The following is a 27,826-nucleotide window of genomic DNA, read 5'->3' as shown; positions in this document are numbered from 1 at the left end:
GAGAGCGAAGGAGTAGGTATCCCTGTAAGAGGTTTTGAAGAGTTTTGCAGTGGTCAGAAGTTAAACATGAAAATCTGCAGACACTATAGTTAAAGTAAAAAGGTGTCCTTGATGAAGGGCTCAAGCCTGAAATGTTGGTTATGTATCTTTATCTTTGCTCTATAAACTGCACTGTTTGACCTGCTGAGTTTCTCTAGCATTGTGTTTTCACTTCAACCACAGTTTCTGCAGATTTTTGTGCTTTAGTATCCCAGTAAATCTCTTCTGTACCCTTTCCAAAGCCTCACATCCTTCCTGTAATGGGGAGACCAAAACTGCAACAGTATCTCAAGTGCAACCCAAGTTAAAGCCTGTTAATGTCTGGAGGAGATTAAACTGAGGAGGAACACTTGCTGGAACTGTGATGGAAATGTGAAATAAAGGAGAATGCTGGGAAAGTGCAAAGGGCAGGCAGCACCTGTATTGACAAAAAAAAACTGAATTATGTCTGAACTCAGCAGTGATTCAAAAGCCAAAAACAAAAAAAAAACTATAAATCTAAAGCAAAAACAGAAAATGCTGGAAATATTCAGCTGACAAGTAGCAACATAGAGAGAGAGAAACAGATAATGTCCTTGTCCGATAACAAACCATTGTTAGAGGGATCAACCTGAAGCGCCAAACTTGCTTTCCTCCACCCACCCCCCCCACCCCAGCCCCACACACGCACCCTTTCCAGATGTTGCTGGACAAGTAAGCACCGCCGGGTCCCCAGTTTTTACAAGAACTGGCCAGTTCTGAATCAAACTGGAAAGGGTGTTTCCTTGAAATAATTGAATTCAGGTTTACAGTTTTTGAGCTCCCAGGCTGCTCTTTGTGAACTCATGTTGGACTATTAAATGCCAAAGAGAGAGGTTGGCATGGGACTGGGGCAGGGAACTGGAAGCTCTGGGTCATCCTTATGGTCAGAACAGAAGCATTCTGCAAAGTGTTCACTTTGCCCAAACAACAACAGAATGGTGTGTTTCTTTAATACTTGTTCATAGATAACTTCAAACTTGTGTTCTCAGCAAAAAGATGTGATTTACTATGAATTAAAATTTGTCCAGTAAATATGGAAGTTATTAGGAGAGCATGGCCCAGGTTGAGAATCTAGCACAAAACTAGAACTCTAGTGGGCAGTTATTCAATGAGAAGCTGAAGGGACTCAGCTGATCAGGCAACATCTATGGAGAGAAATGGACAATTTATTTTTCCAAAAATAAACTTTATTCACATAAATTATGTACAATACAAGACCAAAAGCTGTTCCAAACTTTACATTCATAGTTTCAATCCTAGTGGGTAAGATATTTACAAACCTTTACATAGCGTCAGTTATCTCATATCGAGTAAATTATTTACAGTACAGAAAAAGTTGTTCAGAACTTTTTACATTTTGTCAGACATCTCATTGATGTACATTTCATGTTTAACATTGTTTCCTTAATACTCAGTCACCACCCCTGTGGCACCACTCTTCCCTCTCTGTTGGATGAAGGAGCTTCCCCTCCATGTCAGACCTTCAGACCTAATGGGGGTGGGCTCCAATCAGTGCTCCTTCTCCACAGTGCCCTCATGTTGGCTGCACCAAACTTCAGTGTGTCTCTCAACACATAGTCCTGCAGCCTGGAACGTGCCATGTGACACCATTCCTGGACTGACATCTCAGTGTGCTGAAAGACCACCAGGTTTTGGGCCACCCAAAGGGCATTCTTTATCAAGTTGATGGTCTTTCATTAGTTCTGCATATTGAACTCCAAGTGGGTGCCTGGGAACAGTCTGTAAATCAGGGAGTCCTCTCTCATCCACTTTCTGGGGATGAACCGTGACAAAGGCCCTTGCATCCCTCACCACACCCTCCTTGCAAATCTATTCAGCAACGAGGTGAATGATGGTCTCCACCCCATTGCAATTGTCCCGAGGACTTTGAGGGTGGTTCCATTCACAGGAAGGATCTCACCTCCAGCCAGGCTAAGTCCTGGTGCTTGTTAGTGATCCCTGGTGATGAGGTGTTCTGCCAGATGACCTGGACAGTCTGCTCCAGGAACCATCCTATCAGATCCATCGAGTCCTCCTCTCTCAGTTTGTTCAAGACATTCCGTGCTGACCACTGCCCAATGGCCTTGTGGTCAAGGATGTTGTACTGGAAGAACTTTTCCACAAAGGATAGGTAGTGCGGCACTGACCAGCTATCTGGTACGTTGCATGGCAGCAGGGTCAGGCCTATCCTTTGCAACTCGTGGGACAGGTAGTACCTCAGCATGTAGCACCACTTTGTGCCCTCATAGCTTGGTTTCACACATATCCTGATGCAGCCACGTATGAAGGTGATCATCAGGAGGAGCGCCAGGTTGGGTACACCCTTTTCCTGTTTTTCGGTGACGTACATGGCTCTCTTTCTGACCCTGTTGATTTTGGAGCCCCAAATGATTCAGAACACTGCTCTGGTGACTGCCAGGGCATAGGTGCAGAGGATCAGTCACATCTGCACCACGTACAGCAGCACCAAGAGCACCTTATACCTGATGACCAAGTTTTTCCCTGTTATCGAGAGGGAGTACCACACCCACAGTCCCAATTTTTGGTGGACCTTAGCGATCCTCTCTTTGCCAATTCTCAGTGCATGTCTCAGTCCCTCCAAACCAGATCCCTAGTACCTTCAGGTAGTCTGTTGTGACTGTGAAGGGGATGGTGGACTGGTTGGGCCAGTTACCAAAGAACATTATCTCGTTCTTCTTTTAGTTGACCCTGGTGCCTGATGTGGACTCAAATTGTCCGCATATGCTGGTCAGACAGATTGCATGTTTGAACGAAGATTGCAAATTCGTCCATGTATAGGGAGGTGTTGATCTGGGTGCCTCCGCTGCCTGGCAACGTCATTCCTCTTATGCTCTCGTCCTTCCTGATGGCTTCAGCAAAGGGAACACACAAATAAGACTGGAGGCAGAAGGCAGCCTTGCCTAACTCCAGACTTAATGGGGAAGTTATCTGTTTCCCACCCATTGACTTGGACTTACCTACAAATGTTTGTGTAGAGCAGTTGGATCCAATTCCGAATTCCCTCCTCAAAACCCATTTTGTATAGAACATCCATCAGTACATGCGTGAAATCCAGTCGAAGGTCTTCGCCTGGTCTAAGCTGACTAGGCAAGCATCCACCCCCTTGTCTTGCATGTAGTTGATGGTGTCCCTGAGCAGCACAAGGCTGTCAGAGATCTTTGAGTCAAGATTTGAAAAAAAGATTGCAACCCAAAACATTGAGTGTACATTTCTCAGGATGCTGGCTGACCCATCGAGTCCCTCTTTTGTTTGCTCAAGGTTCCAGCAGCTACAGTTTTTGTTTTTCTTGTAATGTATCCCATCAGGCTTTTGCAGTTGCATTAAAATGAATTTTTTGTGTATCATTATTTGCCGGTAGCAAAATTTCACAGATGTAGAATTAATATAAATAGGGATTATTATGAAACATGTCATTTTTATTACTAATTCATTCTGATATCTTTCAATTACTAATCGATAAAATTTCACAAGATTGATCTTTCTCATTCTCCTTAGTCTCTCACTCTTTCACAGTCTTCTCTCACACTCTCTTTTACACGCATACACCAGGGAAACTACTTTGTACAGATCGTAGCGATATTTTGCCTTCCTTTTCTTCAAAAATCTGTATTCGAAGATCAAAGTGATTTTTATGATTCCAGAATCCAAACTTGCAAGGAGTTTCAAATCATCTCCAATTTCTAAAAGCTATTCTTTTTAAGTGTCATAACAGATGAATATTATTTAACTTTAACCCCTCGAGAAAGCAAAAATATCAAGAGCAATCTTATTGCTTGTCGACATTTTTCAGGTTAAATATTGTGACCTGGAGGAAGTTGTATCACTTGATGTGTTTCTGAAGTGAAAATTGCATCAAATGTTCAAGGATGACTCATGACAAAGTGTCTGGTCAAATTTTTGGAAGGTTGAATTTCAACATTGGGAAAAATAAATAGTATTATACACTTTTTTTGGTGGTGTAAGATTTTATCTGCTAAATATGAGTTAAAATAACGCTTTCCTTGAAGGTTCAACATTAATCAAATTGAACAGACTGGTGCCCAAGAGTTGATTTAAAAAATGCTAGAAGTTCAGCTGTTGAAAAGTTAGCTTTTATTAATCTTACTTTCAACATTTTGTGTCAACTCTGGTGCAGCGATCTGCTGGAACTTCGTGTCTACACTTCCACAAGCAAACTGGGAACATGAGTGATCGGAGGCAGAACATACCAAGGAACCAAGCCAACACATGCAGTTACACTAGCTATTATTACGTTAACCATGGAATGAGACATTGTTGGACCCCCATGATCATCCATATCAGATGATTCCATCTAGACCAAAATACAAATCTCAGATTCTCCTTGTTCACACAGTTAAAAATTACGGTTACTTAAAACTATACTTTTGGAATTTTGCATCGACTCACAGCATAATCTATTCCAATTATAAAATATACTTAGTTAAGTACAAAGCAATGCTAAAGGGCTTTTTTTTTGTCTTTAAATAATTTATTTGAGCTTGCTCAACATTCAATTCACCAAAAATGGTGCTGGATGGCAGGCAGAAAACCCTTGCATTCTTTCAACCAAGGATGGCCAAACTACAGCCCACAGCCCAACAGTTGCCCATTTTTAAGTGGCCCATTAGAATGTACAGTACAGGTAGTCCCTGACATGACCATAATTGGGACCGAGAAATGGTCATAACTCAGATTGGATGTAAGTCAGATTCGCCCTACCATGCATTGCTTAACGAGGTCTTAAAACAATTAAAAAAAAAGATTTCAACCAAAGCACTTTAAATGAAGAATGCCAACATAGGTACAGTGCAGTTCCTTTAATAAAGATACTCAATATATGAACTTCTAGTAAATAATAGAATCTCAACATATAAACAGTGCTTTTAATACAAAATATGTACTTGTACAGTAGTTTTAATAGGTCGAAAGTCGAGGACTACCTGTAACCTCTAACAATAAGTTGCAGTGAAGGTACATTGCACTAGATGGCGCTGCTGCAGTTTTAGAGAGTTTTATTAAATTTAAGAGCAGCAGATACAGAAATATCTACTGTAAAATGTGAGCATATCAATAAACCACTGCAATGTTAACAATTAAACTGATTAGTAGTGTTGTATAGTTATTTTGATAGAAAATTACTTTTCAAAGGTACAAAGGTGTTCTGGTCTAAAAACACTGTTTTTCTTGCAGTGTAACTGGTTGAAAACTGCCAGGCTTAATATTGTTTGGCCTGTGACTCGATATTTTTCTGTATGTGTACCCACATCCAAAAAATATGTGGCCACCCTGCTTAAAACTGTCTAGACAGGGCACAATGTGCAGACAACATCCAGGACCAACAAAATACTTCTTTTGAAAAGGCAATTATTTTTTATCTTTATCTGTTTTCAGGTTTTTACAGCGGCTTATATGGCAGCAGTGGATATTCTCCATTTTGTGTTAATTTTATTTCCTGTGTGTGGTTCAAGATCAAAATCAGGTAGAAACTATGCCTTTTTTTAAATATTTAAAATGTTTCCATACATTGTACTTGTATTGTATAGTGATTTATTAATTAAATGTATGAAAAAATTATGTCTTGATAAAAGAATAGCATATTTTCAGAACTTTTGGGAATAAAAGTCAGCGTTATGATGCTGTAGTATTTGTATATGATTGCCAATTAATTGTTGTTAATTTTTCCCTTCCTAATTATCTATGCCCAATAGAAAATCTTGTTCAGCCCATTTTGGTGATGCTGCCTCTCTTGGTTGTGTTTTCTTTTCCAAGTGCCATAGTTTTTAATTTCATTCTTCAACATCTGTGATTAAAAATGTCATTTTTTGGATTTCTTCAGCATCTTCTTCTTCACCTCAGAGTTTGTCTTAAATTGTACCCAGCCCTTAGATGCAATATTGTAATTCCTGCCCAATCAATTACTCATGTAGAGGTGTATTTTAAATTTAGACATATATACAGTGTGGTAACAGGCTCTTCTGGCCTATGAAACCACGCACTCATACCCAAATTAACCTACAGCCCCTGTACACCTTGATGGGTGGGAGGAAACTGGAGCACCCTGTGGAATTCCATGCAGTCATGGGGAAAATGTACAAATACCTTAGAGACAATGCCGGATTTGAACCCGGGTTACTGGTGCTGTAATATTGTTGTGCTTTTGTTCCACTAACCATGCTGCCCCTATGTTAACTGTAAGTATAATAATGAAATATCTAATTAATATAACCTTCGGACCTTTGTTATTATTACAGCATTCTTTTCATTTCAAAAATGTATATGTCAGAAACCTTGAGTGAACCCTCTTACTATGTCCTTTTAAAATTTTCCCCAGGTAGAGTATAATTATTATTTATCCATCCAAAAATTTCAATTAAACTTTTTATTTGATATCTATCAGGCCATGTGCAAACCTGTCTATTATCTCTTCAAGCTGCAGGAAATAAATAATATATCCTATTCACATGATGCCTTTCAAGTTTGAATTGGCACCATGTATAATGACATATACCAGCAATGAAAGGGTTATTATATGAGGAGCAATTGCCAGCTCTTGGACTGTACTCATTGGTGTACAGAAGGATGAGGGGGGGACATTGTTGTTGAGAAGGACAAGCATAGGAGATGCCTAGAGGCATTTTGAATGCTGAAAGGCCTGGACAGAGTAAACGTGGCAAGGATTTTTCTCAGGGTAGGGGATTCTAGGACAAGAGGGCATCATTTCAGAATAAAATGGCGTCAAATTTAAAACCGAGATAAGAAAATTTTCCACAGGTGGCTGTGGAAGCGAGGTCATTGAGTGTATTTAAGGCAAAAGTTGACAGGTATTTGGTTATTCACAGCTTTAAGGGTTACAGGGAGAAACCCATGGGGTGGGGTTGAGTAGGTGGATGGAGCAGCTCATGATTAGATTGGCAGAGCAGACTTGATGGGCCAATGGGCTTGCATCTGTTCTTGTACAGGTATCTTGTGATTTTGTAATGTAGGAGCTTTCATGATTGGAAAATATTCCATCCAACTTCACGATGCAATCTTAGTTGTGCACGTGACCTAACCGCATTCACATGTTGTATCCTTTACTGGGACTATAATTGCAAAGGAGGACTCTCAACTTTCTCCTATTGATTTCTGTACTCAGAATTGTTGAGATCCAGGAACAGAAGAAGAAGAAGAAGAAGAAGAACTGCTGAACTCATAGTTTGTCTGCCTTTTGTTATGGGTACCAGCTATTATTTCTGGCCATCTCCTATTGCTCAAGTAGATTTCCATGGACCCAGGAGGAAGTTACTAACCACATTACTTCAGGTAAAATAATGCTGCTGCCGACTGCCTGTTAAACCTAAATAGAAATCTGTCTCTCATGCTAGTGTGCAAGTAGCAATTCTGAAAAGGAAGGCCAATATTTTGTTGCGTCTTAATACATCACTTCTAACTTTACAAGAGGCCATTCGGTTATTGAGGTTAAGAATTCTGCAAGTGAAAAGACTAACATACATGCATAATACTTCAGAAATGCAGTTAGAGTACTGGGAAAACCAGTAGACCTTACCTTAATTGGCAACGACTTTTAAATTGACCCTGGCAACACTCGAGCTAGATGGCATGCTTTTTTTTAAATTATACCAGATTAAAAGGTTCAAAGCCATTCAGTGGAAGGCATTCTTTAACATGAGGGCATAATCAAAAGCACCCTGATGAATTTTGGCCCCGGCTGCCCGGCCACTGTAGATCCCGATGCCCTGACTGCAGACTGTCGCTAAGGCCCCAGTAATGCACTCATTCGAGTTCCCGACACCCTAACCACAGACTCTTGCCTAGGTCCTGGCCTCTGCCCTCACCCCTCCCCCACCATCTGAGCTCCTGACAACTCAACTGCCTGCCCATCCAAGTTCTTGACACCCCAAATGCAAACTTGCCACCTGGTCCTGGCCACCTGCCCACCCATCTAAGATGAAACGGCCTGAACACAGACTTACCACCTGGACCCGGCTGCTCTCCCACCGATCCTAGCGATTGGTGTGTAATAGTCAACTCCTGAAATTTACCCTAAAAATTGGTCCACAAAATTCATCTATTAAATGCACATATAGGGTACTCTAAAGGTTAGGTTATGAATGTCCCTTATAAATCACGTGGCTGCATATCAACTAGTAGTTTGAAAACCCAGCTGTGAGTGAGTAATTTGGCCCAGATTGATAAATAATATTACTTGCAGCTTTTCATCTTTAGGTGTTTGCCCAGTACCAGAACCATGCTGCCCATGCAAGTGCAAGAAAGTTTTTGAATTACCAAGGCATAGAAGGTTATAGACCAACTACTCGTAAATGGGATTAGTATAGATCAGTGGTTTTCATACTTTTTCTTTTCACTCACATACCACTTGAAGTAATCCCTTACTAATCACAGAGCACCCATAGCATAGGGATTACTTCGAGTGGCATGTGAGTGGAAAGTAAAATGTTTGAAAACCATTAGTATAGATAGATACTTAATGGTCAGTAAGTGTGGTGAGCCTATTTCTGTCGCCTACTGTATGTAGGACCCTTTGTTGATATTGGTCTGGAGGATTTCATTTAAATTTGGATAATGCTTAATTTTCATTTGTCTATATAATTAATATTCATTTATTTATATTTGTTAAAGTTAGTTCCTTCATAAAGTTTTACTTTTTGCTTCAGGATGGCACAGAAGTTATTGGCTATGCCTTGGGAGTGACTGCAATTATCATTGCTTGGACATCAAAACTTCCTCTAATTTTAAAGGCAGTAAGTAGGAACGGTTTATTGGAAGTCAAGCGCCACCTCTGTGATTTCTTATTTTTTCCAAAAATGTGGCACAGTACTAGGTTTGCTGAACAAAATTCTGTTAATTAATCTCTTTGCATGTGCTACTACAGTGGATGTTGAGGCTGTATCTTTTTCTATCCCTCCAATTCAAAGGTTCCTTTAATTGTCATTAAATAATGTATTAAAAATATAATATACATGATATACTTCAGGTTTTGTCTGCAATAAGGCAAAGAGTTCCCATGAGCATTGCCCAGCATCCCTTATAATAGGAGAGAGAGAAGCAAAAACAAATTCTTTCAGAGACTCGAGTGTCCATAGATTTGCCTCCAGCGCTCCTGCAGCCTCTGCAGTTCAAACCATTGGCAGCCTGAGGTTCAGATCCAAACCTCTGATACAGTCAATGTCTAAGGCTCTCGGGAGCCTTCCTTGCCCTCAGCACCCTCTCGATTCCCTGAGTACCCACGTGCCAGACTCCAGCAATCCGTAGCCTGTGTGGTTACTGAGCCATTTGCTGGTCCACTGCCATGGTTATCATCCTGTACAATCATCTCCTATGCTTGTCCTTCTCAATAACAATGTTCTCCCCATTTTTGGTGCCCAGCACTGGACAGCTGCTTCTGAGTTTGCAACCCTCATGGTGCGTGGCCCAGTATAGGCATTGTTTTGGGCACAGATCCTGTAGTTGCAGGAGGGTTTTTTAAAAAACTTCATTGGCTCCTTTAACAGGCCATTTAAAGCCTGTTCGGAGCCATCAGCATTAGGATTGGGCAGTAGACCCTGTGGAGCAGCACTGTATCTCTGCTCCCCATTCTCTTGGATTCGCACCAGTGTCAGTGCTGCCAAACTGACTTTAGGATTTTCCTGTGCTAGCTTTAGCTGAAAATAAGTCCTTTATCTCAGTGATCTAGAGTGAGCTGCCTATATTATACCCAGAAGCTATTTGGGTGAAAGTTGTTTCTTGGCTGTTAATCTCTATTATGTCAGAAACATATTGCAGCTTCAGTTCTATCAATTCGTCTATCCTATATTTTCACCTCTGATGAAAGCATCCATATGGAATTGAATTTAAAAGTGTCTTTTTCTTCCCAATAATTTTCAGACTAGGGGGAAGATTGATGGCAGTCTCCAGAAATGTGCTATAGTTTTCTCAATGTTGGCAAGTGTTCTATACACTATTGCCATTCTATCACAAGAGAAAACTCCTCATTTCATCCTACGAACTTTGCCTTGGCTGCTTATCTATCTTGGTGGTGCAGCTCTGGACATATCTGTATCCTTTTCAAATGGTTTGGTATTGCTTCATTGGATCCAGAAATGTAACAGAGGAGACTTATTTGGAGATAGCTACGTTAGAACATCTTGAAAATTTTCATTGAGTACAATCACTAAATATATATACTTAGTTTGTTTTATTCTTCCAAATGATTTGGTATATTTTGGCACTTATAAGGCTTTCATTACATCTGAAATCTTTTGGCAAAGATTTAATAAATATGCACAGGAGCTCATTTCTGGTCCTCAGTTAATATCAAAAACTGAAATGTTAATTTGTCACTGTCAATCATTTACTAAATTTGAGAAAATAAAAAAAATGTAGAATGCATGAACAGAGAGAGATTTTAGTGCAGAAATAATGTAGGTGATATTTATTACTAATAAGGGTTAGGTTCCAAATTTGTCTAAATACATAGAACTTTATTTTAAATTGCTAATATTAATCAAAAATACAGTGGAACAAACTCTTCTGTTTCAACATATTTATTAAATTTTACAATAATAATAAAAAAGTAGAAGCTATATTTATCTAAATATAAAGAGATAATATAGAAAAGGAAATATACAAAAGAAAGACATATAAGAAAAAGCTGTTATATATAAACTAGATATCATAACAATCAAACAAAAAAGGAAATAATCAAGTAATCATTTAATCAGTTAAAAAATGTGGCTTATTAAAAAAGATTTTTAAAAATAAATTGATACTATACTACAAATTCTACCTCTCTCCCTTCCAAAGTTATTTGGTAAATACAATACATAAAATTTCACTACCATTTAAAAAAAACACACACACTCACAAGTCAAGATCTAAATGATTTTATAGATTATGAAAAAAATAGTAAAAGTTTACGATTGAAAACTTGAAAAGTTTAAATTTGTTACATTAGAGGAACATCTGATTTTTTTCCAAAGTTAGCTATGCCATCATGTCATATATATTGAGTACGAGTAGGAGAGACAAGCATCTTTTCATCTCATCAATATTGATCGCCTACCAATAAGGGAAGCGAAAAAAAAACTACATGGGATTGAGACACAGTTAATTTCAAATCAATTACCTTAGTTGATCCAAAAAGAGCAATTAAAGGATTATGTATATGAATTGCATTAAGAACTAATGATATTCTAAAGTGGGAGGGAGATGAGCCAGAGGTTGTGGTACATGTAGGTACCAACGAAGTAAGGAGGAAGAGTGAAGAGGTCCTGAAAAGTGAGTACAGGGAGTTAGAGAGCTGAAGAGAAGGACTGCGAGGGAGTAATCTCGGGATTACTGCCTGTGCCACACAACAGCGAGAGTAGGAACAGAATGAAGTGGAGGATGAATGCGTGGCTGAAGGGATGGAGCAAGGGGCAGGGATTCAAGTTTCTGGATCACTGGGACCTTTATTGGGGGAGGTGGGACCTGTCCAGGACAGATGGGTTGCACTTGAATTCCGGGAAACCAGAATCCTGGCAGGGACATTTGCTAAGGCTACGCAGGAGACTTTAAACTAGAATGATTAGGGGGAGGGAATCAAGCGAAGGAGAACAGCAAGGAGAAGGTTAGATATCAAACAGAGAAAGCTTGTAGACAAAGTTTGAGGGTGGATAGGCAGGTGATGGAAGAGGAAGATGCTCTTTATGAAGATGATAGAAAAAGAACATAATAGAGTTGTTTGTAAAGATGGGGAATAAGTAGTGGAAAATTTCTGAAATGCATATTCTTTAATGCTAGTAGCATTGTAAGGAAGGTGGATGAGCTGAGGGTGTGGATAAACACTTGGCTGTATGACGTGGCAGCGATTAGTGAAACATGGTTGCAGGAGGCATGTGATTGGCAACTAAATATTCCTGGATTTCGTTTGCTTTAGTTATGATAGAATTGGAGGGGCAAGAGGGGGTGGGGTAGCATTGCTTGTCAGGGAAAATATTACAGCGGCGCTTTGACAGGATAGATTAGAGGGCTCGTCCAGAGAGACTGTATGGGTGGAAATGAGGAATGAGAAAGGGGTAGTCACACTTATAGGGGTGTATTATAGAACACCTAATAGAGGAGCAAATTTGTAGGGAGCTAGCAGATATTTGTAATAAGCACAGGATTGTGATCGTGGGAGGTTTTAATTTTCCAAATATAGATTAGGAAACCCGTTCTGTGAAAGGGATGGATGGATTTGAATTTGTAAAATGTGTGCAAGATAGTAGAGGTACTGATTAGAGAAGGGGCAGTGCTGGATCTACTTTTGGGGAATGAGATAGGTCAGTTGACGGAGGTATGTATTGGAGAGCACTTTGGATCCAGTGATCATAGTGCCATTAGCTTCATTATAACTATGGAAAGGGATAGGTCAGGACCTAAAATTGAGGTTTTTGAGTGGGAAAAAGCTAGATTTGAGGAGATGAGAAAGGATTTACGAGGAGTGGATTGGGACAATTTGTTTTATGGGAAGGATGTAGTAGAGAAATGGAGGTCTTTTAAAGGTGAGATTTTGAGGGTACAAAATATTTATGTTCCTGTCAGGATAAAAGACAGAGTCAAATGTTTTGAGAAAACCATGGTTTTCAAGGGATATTGGAAACTTGGTTCATAAAAAAAGGGAGACCTACAATAAATATAATAAACAAGGACTAAAGGAGATGCGTGGAGAATACATTAACTGTAAAAAGAATCTTAAGAAAGAAATTTTTAAAAAGCTAAAAGAAGGTACGAGGTGGCTTTAGCCAACAGAGTGAAAATAAATCCAAAAGGTTTCTATAAATATGTTAATAGCAAAAGGAGAGTGAGGGATAAAATTGGTCCATTAGAGAATCAGAAAGGACAACTGTGTGTGGAGCCAAATGAAATGGGGGAGATTTTGAACAAGTTCTTCAGTATTCACTAAGGAGAAGGATATTGAACTGTACGGGTTAAAAGAAGCAAAGAGGGTAATTATGGAAAATGTAGTGATTAAGAAAGAGGAAGCACTGGAGATTTTGAAGCATATAAAGGTAGATAAATCTCCAGGACCTTGAGAGAAGTTATTGAGGAAATAGCAGCAACTCTTACTGTGATTTTTCAAATGTCATTAGAGATGGGTATAGTGCCGGAGGATTAGCATATTGCTAATATGGTTCCTTTGTTTAAAAAGGGTTTGAGGAGCAAGCCTAGCAACTATAGGCCTGTAAGTTTGATGTCTGTGGTAGGTAAGTTAATGGAAAGCGTTATTAGAGATAATATATATAAGTATCTGGAGAGGCAGGGTCTCATAAAGAATACTCAACATGGGTTTGTGCGTGGAAGGTCATATTTGACCAATCTTGTTGAATTTTTTGAAGAGGTGACTAGGAATGTTGATGAAAGGAAAGCAGTGGATGTTGTCTATATGGACTTCAGTAAGGTCTTCGATTAGGTTCTGCATGGAAGGTTAGTTATGAAGGTTCAAGCACTAGGTATTAACTTTGAAATAGTCAAATGAATTCAACAGTGGATATAAGGAAGATGTCAGAGAGTCGTAGTGGATAACTGTTTGTCAGGCTGGAGGTAACTAGCGGTGTGTCTCAGGGATCTGTATTGGGTCCCTTACTGTTTGTCATTTAAGTTAATGATGGGGTGGCAAAATGGTTTAGTAAATATGCGGATGATACTAAAATAGGTGGAATTGTGGATAATGAAGAAGGTTTTCAAAGATTGCAAAAAGATTTGGACTGCTTAGAAGAGTGGACTGAAAGATGGCAGATGGAGTTTAATGCAGAGAAGTGTGAAGTGCTTAATTTTGGAAGCAATAATTAAAACAGGACATGTGTAAAAAATGAAGAATACAGTGGAGCAGAAAGATCTAGGAATAATGGTTCATTGTTCCTTGAAGTAGAATCTCATGTGGATAGGGTGGTGAAGGAGGCTTTTAGTATGCTGGCCTTTATAAATCAAAGCATAGAATACAGGAGTTGGGAGGTGATGTTGAGACTGTTCAAGGCATTGGTGAGGCCAAATTTGGAATACTGCATGGAGTTCTGGTCACCGAATTATAGGAAGGATATCAATAAGGTAGAGCAGGTGAAGAGAAGATTTAGAAAAATGCTACCTGGGTTTCAGAATCTAGATTACAAAGAAAGATTGAGGAGATTAGGTCTTCATTCCTTGGAGCATAGAAGGTTGAGGGGGGGATTTGATAGAGGTTTTTAAGATTATGAGGGGAATAGTTAGAGTTGATGTGGATAGGCTTTTTCCCTTGAGGGAGGAGAGATTTAAACAAGAGGTCATCAGTTAAGAGTTAAGGGGCAAAAGTTTAGAAGTAACATGAGGGGGAACATTGTCACTCAGAGAGTGGTGGCTGTATGGAATGAGCTTCTGGGAGAAGTAGTGGTGGCAAGGTCCATTTTGTCATTTAAAGAAAAATTGGATAGATAGATGGATGGGAGGGGAATGGAGGGTTATGGGCAAGGTATAGGTAGGTGGGACTAAAGGAGAATACTTTGTTCAGTGCAGACTAGAGGGGCCAAGATAGACTGTTTCTGTGCTGTCATTATTATATGGTTTATATCTTTCTAATTTGGAAAGAAAGGAACAAGATCAAAACATATGTAATAAAGTACTTTCTTCAGTCTTGCATCTGTCACAATTTAAAGAAATATGAGGATAAAATTTAGCCTATTGAACTTTAAAAAAGTAGGCTCAATGTACTACCTTGAATTGTAGAAGCAAATGACGGGTACATAAAGAGGAGACATTTACTAAATTTAAGATAGAATCCCATGTAGTATCCAAGAAAAAGCTGAAAAACCTTGCACACATAATTTTTTTAACGTTATCTAGGGAGTTATCCAGAGACTTTAATAGTAAATCATATATAAATGATGGCAGCTTTATTTTTTTGAAAATATTATTTATCACTTGTATCAATACCAAATAATTTTTCAATTATATATAGATAATACAATATTATTCAATACAAGATGATACAAAAAATTATATTTTTCTTCCAAAAACCCCAAGGAGGAAAATAAATAAAAGGAAAAGAAAACACCTAAACTATGTATTAATCATATTCTCTTGATATAACTATTGTATCTCCTGATTATTGATTGAGAGGAGTGGGTGATGTGGGTGCATTTTTATTAACAAATGGTTCCCAAATCATATAAAAATTCCTAATCTCATTCCTTAGATTATAAGTATTTTTTTCTAATGGTATACAATTTTGTATTTCACTGTTCCATCTATCTATCATTATAAAATACTCTGTTTTCCACATCACTGCTATACATTTTTTCGCTACCGCTATTGCTATATTAAGAAATTTTTCTTGATATTTATCCAATTTCAATTTCATATATATTATCAAGTAAAAATATTCTTGGATCCTTTTGTATTTTTATCTTTACCAAAACTATACTCAAATTGTTCCACTTTAACACAGGACCAAAGGTCCCTACTTTCTTACTACATCTGAAACATTTATCAGAATAATTTGATTTTAGTCTTTTTAATTTATATGGAGCATAATACAATTGATGTAAAAATTTATACTGTACCATTTGATATCTAACATTAATTGTATTTGTTACACTCTCTTGGCACAATCTTGACCAAACTTCTTGAATTTATATATTTAGAATTTTTTTCCCATCTTTGTTTTGATTTATATAGTTCTTTTTTCCATAGTATCTTTTAATTTTATATACATATTTGTAATTAATTTCTCAATAAATGTATCTTTAATTAAATATACAAATTGACTCTGGTCCAGCAGTTTTAAACGTGCACCTAATTTACCTTTTAAATATAGTATGAAAAAATTGTATTATTTGGTATTTCATATTTCTCTTTCATTTGTCAAAGTCATAAAAATATTCTAAAAAAGAACCTAAAAAACAATCTTTCATTCTCTGTAACCTTTACTACACTAAATATCAAAAAAAGATTTAAAGTAAAAGGAATAAGTTGATTTTGTTTTAACAACATTGTTATTTGATCATTTTTAATTCCTTTCTTCATATGAATTCCATTCTATCCCTTAAGCAAATGCTTTAATATTGGTATTTCTGTTTTCTTTTTCAATAACTCATTATTCCATTTATACAAAAAATACTCTGGGTTGATTTCTCCTATTTCATTCATTTCAATATGAACCCATGCTGCTTTACAACCTTCCTCTTAATACAGATTATTAAATACAGATTATAAAATTTCCCCAGATTTTACCCCTCACCCAGACAGCTTGGGCAATTTACACCTGCCAATTAACTCATCTTCATGTTTGTGGGAAGTGGGAGGAAACCAGAGTATCTGAGCGCATGGGGGGAAAACCCACACCTCATAGGAAGAGCATGCAAACTCCACACATAGACATTGTCAGAGTTTGAGATTGAAGCTGGGTCTCTTGTGCCGAGGATGTGATGCTATACTTTGCAGTACTATGCCATCTTCTCCCTAGCTGCTCTCAATCAAAGTTCCTTTTTAATCTGACCTTAATCTCAAGTATTGTTCAGTCTTGAATGTTATCAGCTGAGTGTTCTCTCAGTTGACTTTATCGAACTATCATAAGTACCTAATTGACCTTGGGCATATTATCTCTGTTATGTCCAAAATATGTGAATAGTAACAAATTTGAGTTACTTTCTTAACCATATTCAATAAGATACTCTATCTATTATGTTTGCTGAAAAATAAAACTGCTCGTCAACAGTGGGGCTTGGAGATGGTGGTGGAATCTGATACAATCTCTCTGTTGGAAGCTCCTGAACAAGGAGTGGAAAAAGACAAAATTCAAGATAATGCACAGGTGCTATAAGTAAATAACAGCAAACATGATTATTCTTTTCCCATTAATAATTATTCAATTATTACACTGATAAATAGAATTTATCAGAATTTATTGTTTTGAACATGTCACAAAATTTGTTGTTTTGCAGCAGCAAAAAAAGAGGTGAAAATATTGCTATAAATTACATTTTAAAAATAAATAAATTGGTGCAAAAGAAGAGAAAGCGAGGTTGTGCCTGTGGTTCATTGTCCATTCAGAAATCTGATGGCAGAGGAGAAACTGCTATTTTTGTGCAGTTAGATGTTGGTCTTCAGGCTCCTGTACCTTTTTTCCTGTTGGTAGCAGTGTGCAGAGGCCATGGCCTGGGTGGTGAGGGTCCTTGATGATAGAAGCTGCTTCCTTAAGACACCATCTCTTGTAAATGTCCTCGATGGAGTGAAGACTGATGCCCGTGATGAGTTCACAACTCTCTATCCTTTTCTGTCCTGTCCTGTGCATTGGCACCTCCATTCCAGTGATGCAGTTAGTCAGAATGGTCTCTATGGTACACTTGTAGAAATTTGCAAGAGTCTTTGGTTACATCTAAAATCTTCTCATCCTCACAAAGTATTGCCATTGGAGAGCCTTCCTTGTGATTGCATCAACATGGAGGCCCTAGAACAGAGATTCGAAAATGTTTGATACCCAGGAATTTGTAGTTCTTAACTCTTTCTACTGCTGACCCCTCGATAAGGACTTGTTCATTTTCTCCTGATTTTCTTCTCCTGAAGTCCACAATCAGTTCCTTAGTTTTGCTAATGTTGAGTGCAAGGTTGTTATGTGACACCACTCAACCAGCTGATCTATCTTATTTCCGTACTCTTCCTCATTGCTACCTGTAATTCTGCTGATGACCGAGATGTCATCAGCAAATTTGTAGATGGTATTGGAATTGTGCCTACCCACACAGTCCTGGGAGTAGAGCAGTTAAAACAGTAGGCTAAGCACAGTGTTGAGGTGCGACTGTGCTGATTGTTACTGAGGAGCAGACATTGTTTCCCATTCGTACCGACTGTAGTCTTCAGTTTGAATGTTGTTGGAACTGTATTAACCCAGAAAGGTATGACATTACAGCCCTAACTTTTGGTTTATAGGTAGAGGAGATAATGCAGAAAGTTGGGAAATTATTCTTTTGGCCTCCGACTTGCTCTTGGAACCAAAGTATTTACGGCTCAGTTAGGCTGTGGTCAATGACAACTGATTTTCAGTAATGCTGCTGAATGAAAGCAGGAAATGATTACTTTCTTAAAAGGACAAAAAAAAAAACCCCAGGGGTTGGAAATTGTATTTAGACAGAATCTGCTGGGGTTACTAAGCAGCTTTGGCACCATCTGTGGAAAGGAAAACAAAGTCTCTGTTTCATGCCATTAACTGTTCTGATGTTTAGCATTAACTTGAGGTGTTAATTCTTTCTTTTTCACTCTTGCTGTGTATCCTGAGTTCTTCTGCTTCTGAGTATAGATGCTGAAGATGTTCATCGTGGATTTGATTCTGTTCTCTGAACTCTGTACCTTTGAGTTGGATCCTACTCCTGACAATGGAGAGTTTCGCTCCCAATCTGCATTGATTTCTATTTGACTGTGCTCATTTACTCGCCTGCTTGGTCAAGGACAACCCTCTCAATTTGTGTATGGAATTCTGCTCTTTTGTTTATGCTTGGAAAAGCCTATAATATGATCCCAAATGAGATAACTGTTAGGTGATGTTGGCAAAGATTAATTAAGAGGATTAACTATTCTGATATCAAATAATTTTACCAATTTTGGGGATCTTCATTTCTTCTCAAATTTAAAATGATCTTTTGTAAATTATAAATATAATTTGGTTCTCTCAGTGATTACAATTGCGAGTTAGAAATAAAATAATTGTTTTGATGATTTCTTTTAGAACACGGACTGGGTGCCACTGAGCATACCTCAGAACAACAGATATTTACGAAAGATGATGGAAATAGGTCACTATATGGATTTGAGCATTGAACCAGTACAAGAGGTAAAGAGTAATGTAACAAAATATACATATTAACTCTGTATATTGAAAAATATTAGTCATCCTATTTGTAACTCGATTATTGAATTGTCCCAATAGCTGGTTGAGATTTTTCTGTATGTGCGTCAATTGAATGTATTTGTTCAGGTCTTTCGGAAGTCAAGTTTTCAATTGTGGAAATTCATTAGTGCCTGTTCCAAAACAGCACCTGCAGGGTTACTCATGTCACGCTGTTTGGTTTCAATTACAGCAGGTGTTAGAGGTCACATTCCCTGTATTAGTAACAGCTGTGGCCATGAGAAACTCTTTAAAAGGCAATTCAATATCTATTCTTACCAGTGCTGGAGAGCATTGGTAAGTAAAGAGTATTTTGCTACACTTTTGGGAAAGGGTGGCAGAGACTCCAAGGGTTGCAGGTGTCAAAGGAATCTGTACAGACTCGTAAAGAACTGTAACAAAAGGCAGCTTCTTTGTGCAGAGGGTACATGGTCAGAAGTTGCTGGGATATGTGTTAGGAAATGAGTTGAATTTATAAATGCTGGTCCTTTAGGAAACACTGCCCTTCAGCCAAATTCCCCATTCAGATGTGAACATGTAAAAGCTACATTAATATAAAAAAAAACGAGTGGTTCTCTCTTTGCTGAAGGAACATTGTTTGAGAATAAGCCACCATCCTTCGGTAAAAAATATTTTCCGAGGTCCCTTCGAATTCTGCAATTAATTACCTTAAGTTATTTAACTTTCTAGAAATTGATCACTCTTACAAAGGAAATGGGTGCTTCCTGTTCCTTTTAACACTATTTTAAAAAATCATTTGAGCCCAATAATTATTTAGTTTATTTAATCAACTTATTATTAAAATTAGTTTTGCAGGTAATGAAATAGAATTGAAATGCAAAACTTAAAATAAAGCTTTAATATTTTTGTTTCTATTCTATTGAATCCTTATCTGCACATTGACTGTCTTTAGCTATATGTACTGTACCTGTTTATAATTGTAGATTGGATTTGATGTTAAAAGATTACCTGGAGATGGGCAGATATGTTCTGAGAAAAAATCAAAAGTGGATACACTGTTTGTCCATGATCCTCCAATGTATCCTCCAAAACAAGTTATTCATGCAAAACTGTCTTCATGTAGTTCATCAGATGCTACTTCTATAAACTCTGAACTTGAGGTAAGTACCATGCACATTCCCATATAAGGTCCACAAGCCAAATAATTTCTTCTAAATACCATTACAGTATTGAGTCTTTTCACACCCATACTATTTTGTACTTAATGCTTTAGTTATTCAATTTATACACCTTTATTTAGTAATGGAAATACCATTGTGTTAAAAGTCTGACAATGGGACATGTCAAATCCATTAATTTATAATTTTGACATTTTTCAGTTAAAGTTAGAATTTCTTAGGTATGGGAATGGAGATTGAAATTAAGAATTAAATTAGATTTTGTAGGATTTGTATTGTTTGACCTCATTGTACAACAAGCAGAACTTATTAAATAGATATGTTTAGGTGTAAAACACGAAGGTCTGCAGACACAGTGGTTGAAGCAAAAAGACAATGCTGGAGAAACTCAGCAGGTCAAACAGTGTAATATAAAGAGCAAAGATAAGGTTACATAACTATTGTTTTGGGCTTGAACCCTTCATCAACGAATGATGTGTTTAGGTGTTTTGCATGGGTGGTTATGGTTAACATGGCGATTGGTGCAACGCTATTGTACGATTGGGGTTTAAGTCCAGTGCTGTCTGTAAGGAGTTTGTACATTCTCCACATGACATGAGGGGCTTTCACCAGGTACTACTGTCTCCTCTCACCCTTCAAAACCTAGGGAGTTGGTAGGTTAATTGGGTGGCATGGTTTTTATGGGCTGGAAGAGCTTTTTTTTTTAACCATGCTGTATTTTTTTTAAAACAATACAGCAAAGGATTGGCCTTCAGCCCATGATGTACTGACCCCATATAAACCCACTCCACATCAATCAAAATCCTTCTGCCCTCACAGCCCATGACCCTCTATTTTTCTAACATCCATGTGCCTATCAAAGAGTCCTTTAAAATATCCCAATTGTATTAGCCTCTACCACCACTCGGTCAAAATGAAAATCTATCTTCAACATCTCTCCTAAAGTAACCTTAAACAGATGTCCTCTGGTATTTTCCATTGCTGCCCTGGGAGAAAAGAGCTGACTGTGCACCCTACTGAAACATCTCTCTTGAATCACCTCTCATCTTCTGTTGCACCAGGGAGAAATGCCCTGACTCGCTCATCCTTTCCTCATAAGGCATGTTCTCCATTTTGGGCAGCATCCTGATAAATCTCCACTGCACCATCTCTAAAGCTTCCTCATTTCTCCTAATAACAAGGCAACCAGAATTGAATCCAATACTAAACATGGTCTAACCTGAGTTTTACAGAGTTTGATTCATGAAGGCCAGCACACCCAATCAACTTGCACAACAACTTTGAGTGACTTGGACCTCAAGATCCGTCTTTTCCTACAGACTACTAAGAATCCTGCTATTTACCATGTACTCCTGCTTCAAGTTCGATCTTCCAAAGTGTATTAATTCACACTTTTTCAGATTGAACTCCAACTGCACTTCTCCCACAAAACTCTCTAACCTGATGATATGCATCCTGTTATAACCTATGCCACGTTATCTGCAACTTTTAAAAATTCTGCATACTTACTGACTCATCCCTTCAAGTTTATTGTCATACATATACAGATGAAACAGAGCATTTCTTGGCCATTACGCTCACACACCCTACACATAAATGACATACAGTATATACATAGTGATCCAAAGTAAATATATATGAAAATAATTTATGGGTTGTCACCACCTGTGGGAAGAGCAGTTTCCCAGCCTAGCAGTCCTGGTTTTTGTGCTTCTGTACCACTTCCTTGAAGGTAATGTCTCAAATATACTTTGGGCTGGCTGGTAAGGATTCTCAGTGATTCTCTGAACCATCTTTTAGCACTGCTAGATATCGTCAATAGAGGGAAGGGGGAACACCAGTGATATAACAGTTTTAATCACCCTCTGTATTGACCTCTGATTTGATGCTTTGCAGCTACCATACCACACTATGATGCAGCCAGCCAGGACACTTTCTATTGTGCTCCTGTAGAACTTTGTGACCAGTAGCCTTGCCCTCCACAGCCTCTTTGCTGCTTCCTAATGAGGAGGTGTTGTGGGTCCAGTATAGGTCACCCTTTAAATGGACACCGAGGAAGTTTGTGCTTCCACACTCTACAACAGAGCCATTGATCTGATGTCTACTTCATCATAGATATTAAAATCACAAAGACCAGAAGTACCATTTTTTTAATGTATGCGCAACACCACAAATTCTATGTGCAACACAACAAATCTTTTTTTCAGATCAGATTCTATTTTTTGTCATGTAATATAAAACAGAAATGTAATATTACACAAAATTGCCTGTAGTTTGCCACAAGGCAGAAAAAGATTCAGCATTAGCATCGCCTGGTATACCTTACATTCAGAGAAAAAAAAAGTGTAAGAAAATTCCCTCAGAGACACTGAGTGTCCGTGGATTTGCCTCCAGAGCTCCCACAGCCTCTGCAGCTGCACAAGATTCCAGTTCAGTTCAAACCATCGGCAACCCGAGCTCGAATCCAAACCTCCGACACAATGAGGAAGCCTTCAGTGCCCAGGGTCCTTCGGGACCCTCTCCTCTCGAATCTGGTTCTGATACCTGGATCTCATGAACAAATCTCCAGCAGCCCACAGCCTGCTGAGGGTCTTTTGTGCTCAATACAAAACTGTTCTGATAGACTGTGAAATTTGCAAAGCAGGCCATTATTTTGCTTTAATTCTGCTGTGAATATTATTCTGAATTACTATACTTTCAGCCCACATATAAATATTTGATTTTTAAGCAGTTTGTGTTTTTGTTGCTTTAGAACTCAAATAGGTTAACTTTGAATTTTTAATTATCTCAATTCCCTGGAATTTCTATTAATATATTGAACAAAATAACCTATTTTGATTTGCTCCCACTTTGTGAGCCTAATAACCACAAATGTTCGAAATGTATGTATTAACATTTTGCAAAGGTAAATGAAAGACCAAAGCCCCTGCGATGTAACAGGAGCGCTGATACAATAATAGTTATGTGACCTGAATCAGAATTTATTGTCATGAACAAGTCACAAAATTTGGTGTTTTGTGGTGGCGTCACAGGGCAAACATTCATATTATGAACCATCTTACAACAATAATGCATAAAAAGAAAAAGTTGTGCACAAAAAGTAAGGCAGAGTCTTTGGTTCAGTGAACAATCAGGAATCTGATGGCAGCGGGGAGGAAGCTGTCTCTGTGCCACTGACCGCTCGACTTTAGGCTCTTGTAAACAGAGATTAAAATGTATGCAAAACAGACTGAAATTAAGTATGTAGTGATGTTCATCTTGTGTGGGCATTAAGATCACTGGCCTTTCTGATTAATGGTGGACTTAGGTTTAAGTTTATTTATATTATATCTGATACAGTTTCTTCCACAAATAGTCTGACGGTTCAACTCTAGCATTGCTACAGCCATATAAAGGAAGAACATGGGCACAATTACAGAGTATAGAGTGACAATGATATCAATTAGTACAAACCAAGGGCAGTGTGAGAACATTGCTGTGAGGTTCATTCAGGAGCCTGATGGCTGTGGGGAAATATCATCTTTAAGCTTGTGGGTGCATGATTTCACACTTTTTAACATTCTCCTCAACACGAAGATGGGCCTTCGGTATGTTAACCATCGTATTCAGGCACTGAAGATGTGGTGTCTGCCATACCCAGGCAGTGAGCGATGTAGATGGGGAGGGAAGTTGGTGTGATGTTCTGAGCTGTATTCACTGTCTGCTGTAGTTTCTTCCAATCTTGAGCAGAGCACCTCCCCTTCCATGCTGTGATCCATCGAGCACCTATGCTTCAGATGGTGCACCTGTAATTGAGGGACAAGTGGGACACATCTAACTTCCTTTGTCTCCTAAGAAAGTAGAGTTATGCTTTCTTGACCGTCATGTCAATGACATTGGCCCATACCAGGTCATTGGAGATGTATATTCCCAAGAATTTTAAGTTATCTACTCTTTCCCTTTCAGCACCATTGATGTGGACAGGAGTGTGGACTTTACCCCCTTTTCTGAAGTCAATAATCATTTCTTTTCTCTTATTGATGTTGAGAGAAAGTTGTTATCCTGGCACTGTTACTAGTCTTTCAAACTTCTTCCTGTATTCCATTTCATCATTGTTTGATGCCAGCCTATGACTATAGTGTTACCGGCAAATTTGTAGATGAAGTTGAAATGGTATTTGGCTGTACGGTGTGCGTGTAGAGGGAGTATTGTAGGGGATTGTGGAGAAGATGTTGCTACCCATCTCCACTGATTGCAGTCTGTTAGACAGGAAGTCAATAATTCAGTTGGGGGGAGGATGCTGGGGCTTAGATCCTGACATTTGTGATTAGAGACTGTGGTATTGAAGGTGGATCTATAGTCTATGAACAGTAATTTGACAAAGGTGTCCTTGGCATTCAGGTATTCCAGGATCAAGTGGAGGGTCAGGGAGATGGTGTCTGACATAGACCTGTTTGGACTATGTTGTTATAATTTGCAAATATGTGGTAGATAAAAGTTATTGCAAGGTGGGACTAACTGGATTGCTCTGAAGTAGAATTGGATGGACTCAGTGGTCTAATTAGCATTCTTTTATGCAGTGGTAATTCTGTTCAGCAAATGAGACAATGCATAAAAAAAAGGAGTGTAAAGATTTGAGGGTACCATGATTAGCTGATGATCTGGTTAAAAAAAGTTTATAAATATATTTATCTTTATAAAGCCAGAGGTATACAATCCAGTGATTATTGGGGGATCAGAGCAAGAGAGGGTGAGCAAATTTAAGTACTTGGGAGTCACTATCTTGGATGATTTTTCCTTGACCCATCACACTAACAGCACATTGACGAAAGCATGTCAGTGCCTCTACTTCCTCAGGAGTTTGTGGAAGTTTGGTATGTCACCAGAAACTGGCAAATTGCTACAGATGTGTGCTGACTGGCTGCATCTCGGTCTGGTATGGGAATACCCCCAATACTCCTGAGCATAAATCCCTCCAAAAGGTAGTTGATACAGCCCATATCACAGGCAAAACCTCACCCACTATCACAAACATCTTCAAGGTACACTGCTGTTAGAGAATAACAGCAATCATCAAGGATTCACATCACCCAATATATGCTCTGTTCCTGTGCTGCCATCAGACTCCTCAATAACAAACTCATTTAAGGATTTACTTATACACTTTATTGATTTTTTTAAAATTCACTCTGCATTGTATTTGTTTACATTGATAATCTGTTACAGTTCTTGTTTACATGTGTATCATGTAGAGGTTTTTTGCACTATCAATAAGTGGTAATTCTGCCTTTCCCACGGGAAAAAGAATCTAAGGGATGGATGTGATATCATTTATAGACTGACAATAAATCTTAAATCTGAAATGCAGACCTAGATTATCAACAGGGACATTATGCTAAACTTTTAAGTTGTGTTTAATGCAGAGGAAATTTACAAGAGTGGTACAAGTGACTAATGACTTCACTTATGTGGAAAGATTAAAATTGTAAGTGAGAAACAAAGTGGAATTGTGAGGAAGGATCTCTGGCCAAAATGTTCACTGGTTCCTTTTCAACATGTGCTGCTTGAATGGTTGAATTCTTACAGCATTTCTGCTGTGGCCAAAGATGAAAATGTTCTTCTACTTAGAGGAAGTGAATGTGAAAATCAATAGAAGAGTTCAAAATCATGAGAGAGCATATTCAGATAAATGATTTATTCAGGTATAAACAATTGGATCTGGAATTTTACGGCTCAGGAACAGGCCCTTTGGTCAAATTGTCCATGCTGATCCAAGTTGAGTATCCAAGCTGGTCACATTTGCTTGTAATCAGCCCATGTCCCTCCAAATCTTTCCCGTCCATTTACCTGTCAAATTGTTTTCAAAAGTCTATAATTGTATCCTCTTGAAATAGGAATAGAATAAGTGGAAATTGGAAGAGAATTACTTCCTATAGTGACTGGAAATGATCTGGAGTGGTGCAGTCTGAAAAGATGGTGAAAGGTTCATTTAAAAAAAAATGTCAGTAATGGAAAAGTGCAGAGAGTGGGAAATAAGAGGGGATTTGGGCTCATTTGATTAACATTTATAAAGAGCTGGAACAAACTCAATGGTAGCCAGTGCTGGAATGTTTTCATTAAAATGCTACTGGAAACTGAATTTGAAATGTAGGTGATATTCTATATATTGGTTGATTAATCAGACTTCTTCACGTATAAACTCTTAAAAATGCTTAATTAAAATTCTCACTGCACTTCTCTTTGGCTTGGCTTCGCGGACGAAGATTTATGGAGGGGGTAAAAGTCCACGTCAGCTGCAGGCTCGTTTGTGGCTGACAAGTCCGATGCGGGACAGGCAGACATGATTGCAGCGGTTGCAAGGGAAAATTGGTTGGTTGGGGTTGGGTGTTGGGTTTTTCCTCCTTTGCCTTTTGTCAGTGAGGTTGGCTCTGCGGTCTTCTTCAAAGGAGGTTGCTGCCCGCCAAACTGTGAGGCGCCAAGATGCACGGTTTGAGGCGAGATCAGCCCACTGGCGGTGGTCAATGTGGCAGGCACCAAGAGATTTCTTTAGGCAGTCCTTGTACCTTTTCTTTGGTGCACCTCTGTCACGGTGGCCAGTGGAGAGCTCGCCATATAACACGATCTTGGGAAGGCGATGGTCCTCCATTCTGGAGACGTGACCCACCACTGCACTGGGACTGCAGTAAAAACTGGGCTGTAGCCATTTTTATGCTGAGTTACAACTTTGTTTTAAGAAATACTGGCATTTATTCACAATATGAAACTCTAAATTTGAGTTAAAAGTGCTGAACATAGTTGTTTAGTTCTGTTGATTTGTTTTACTCTACAGCAAAAGTACTTGGAGGCCCTAAGTTCAGAACAGGTATGAAATGAAACTACTACACTTAATACTAACATCACCCTTGTCCTTTGTTCATGAGAAATAGCTCTTTTATTTAAAAAATAAAATTGATATGCAAAACAAAAAGCTAAATACTCAAATAAACTATTAAAACTTCATTGCAATGCATATTAACTCTTGCATGCAATCTATGCAGAATAGGAAACTACTGATCATTGTTCATCTATGTGAAATTGCCTACACCCATTTCTTCATAAGTAACAGCAATGGATAATAACCAACTGTTTGCAAAGCAGATGTGGTCAAATTCATGACTTATCAGATATCTCCAAAACCATCTACTCTCAGACATCTATCTCAAGTGTGAAAGAACCTGGACATTGCATATTAGTTTACTAGTCACAGAACTGGAATGAATTGCCAAAGGTGGAGAAGAGTTGGTCTATTATTGGGTTGTTGTGTAAGCCAGAGCAAACAATGTAAATGCAGAAATTATATAGTGTTCAGTTGCTTTAAATGGCAACTCTGAAAATGACACAAATCCAGATGGATAAAGGTTAGTGCTTTTTGACTGAAGCAAATGGATACCTTTTAAAATTTGAATGTTTTAAGTGTGAGTCTGTAAAAATTGAAATCACAACATGTTGAGCATTTTAATGACAGAGCCAGTGGTAGTTTTCTTAATAATATTTTGGTAACACCAAATAATGAAACCATTTCTAATGGACAAAGCTTCCTGAAACATTGTTGAGTTTTCTTTTTTTTTTAAAGTGGGACTTTGAAGACATGCCTCAACAGTGGAAGACAACTGAAAGGAAAAGAGAAAATGTCTTAAGCAATAATCCAGGTAGCCAGGGTTAGTTTGATCACATACCAATAACATTGGACAACAATTTTGCTTCCTGAACACATGGG

At 38.3% G+C, this 27,826-nt stretch overlaps 1 protein-coding gene across 8 annotated transcripts in view; it reads left to right on the top strand.

The window, feature by feature from the left end:
* tmem44 (transmembrane protein 44) overlaps positions 1-27,826 on the top strand; it is a 43,250-nt gene that overhangs the window by 9,954 nt on the left and 5,470 nt on the right. For 4 of the 8 annotated variants that reach the window (XM_069897031.1, XM_069897038.1, XM_069897035.1 and 1 more), the window contains 9 exons: positions 5,473-5,560; positions 7,217-7,383; positions 8,757-8,843; positions 9,967-10,137; positions 16,742-16,885; positions 18,794-18,898; positions 19,897-20,073; positions 26,900-26,932; positions 27,683-27,767. In XM_069897031.1, the coding sequence (XP_069753132.1) occupies positions 5,473-5,560; positions 7,217-7,383; positions 8,757-8,843; positions 9,967-10,137; positions 16,742-16,885; positions 18,794-18,898; positions 19,897-20,073; positions 26,900-26,932; positions 27,683-27,767 (1,057 nt within the window). The remainder of the gene's footprint in view (positions 1-5,472; positions 5,561-7,216; positions 7,384-8,756; positions 8,844-9,966; positions 10,138-16,741; positions 16,886-18,793; positions 18,899-19,896; positions 20,074-26,899; positions 26,933-27,682; positions 27,768-27,826) is intronic. The other 4 variants (XM_069897032.1, XM_069897036.1, XM_069897034.1 and 1 more) reach the window with 4 other exon arrangements.

The sequence above is a fragment of the Narcine bancroftii genome, chromosome 9 (genome assembly GCF_036971445.1).
Source record: "Narcine bancroftii isolate sNarBan1 chromosome 9, sNarBan1.hap1, whole genome shotgun sequence".
NCBI lineage: Eukaryota > Metazoa > Chordata > Chondrichthyes > Torpediniformes > Narcinidae > Narcine > Narcine bancroftii.
Note: the sequence above shows the minus strand (reverse complement) of the source record. Positions and strands in the feature narration are given on the sequence as shown.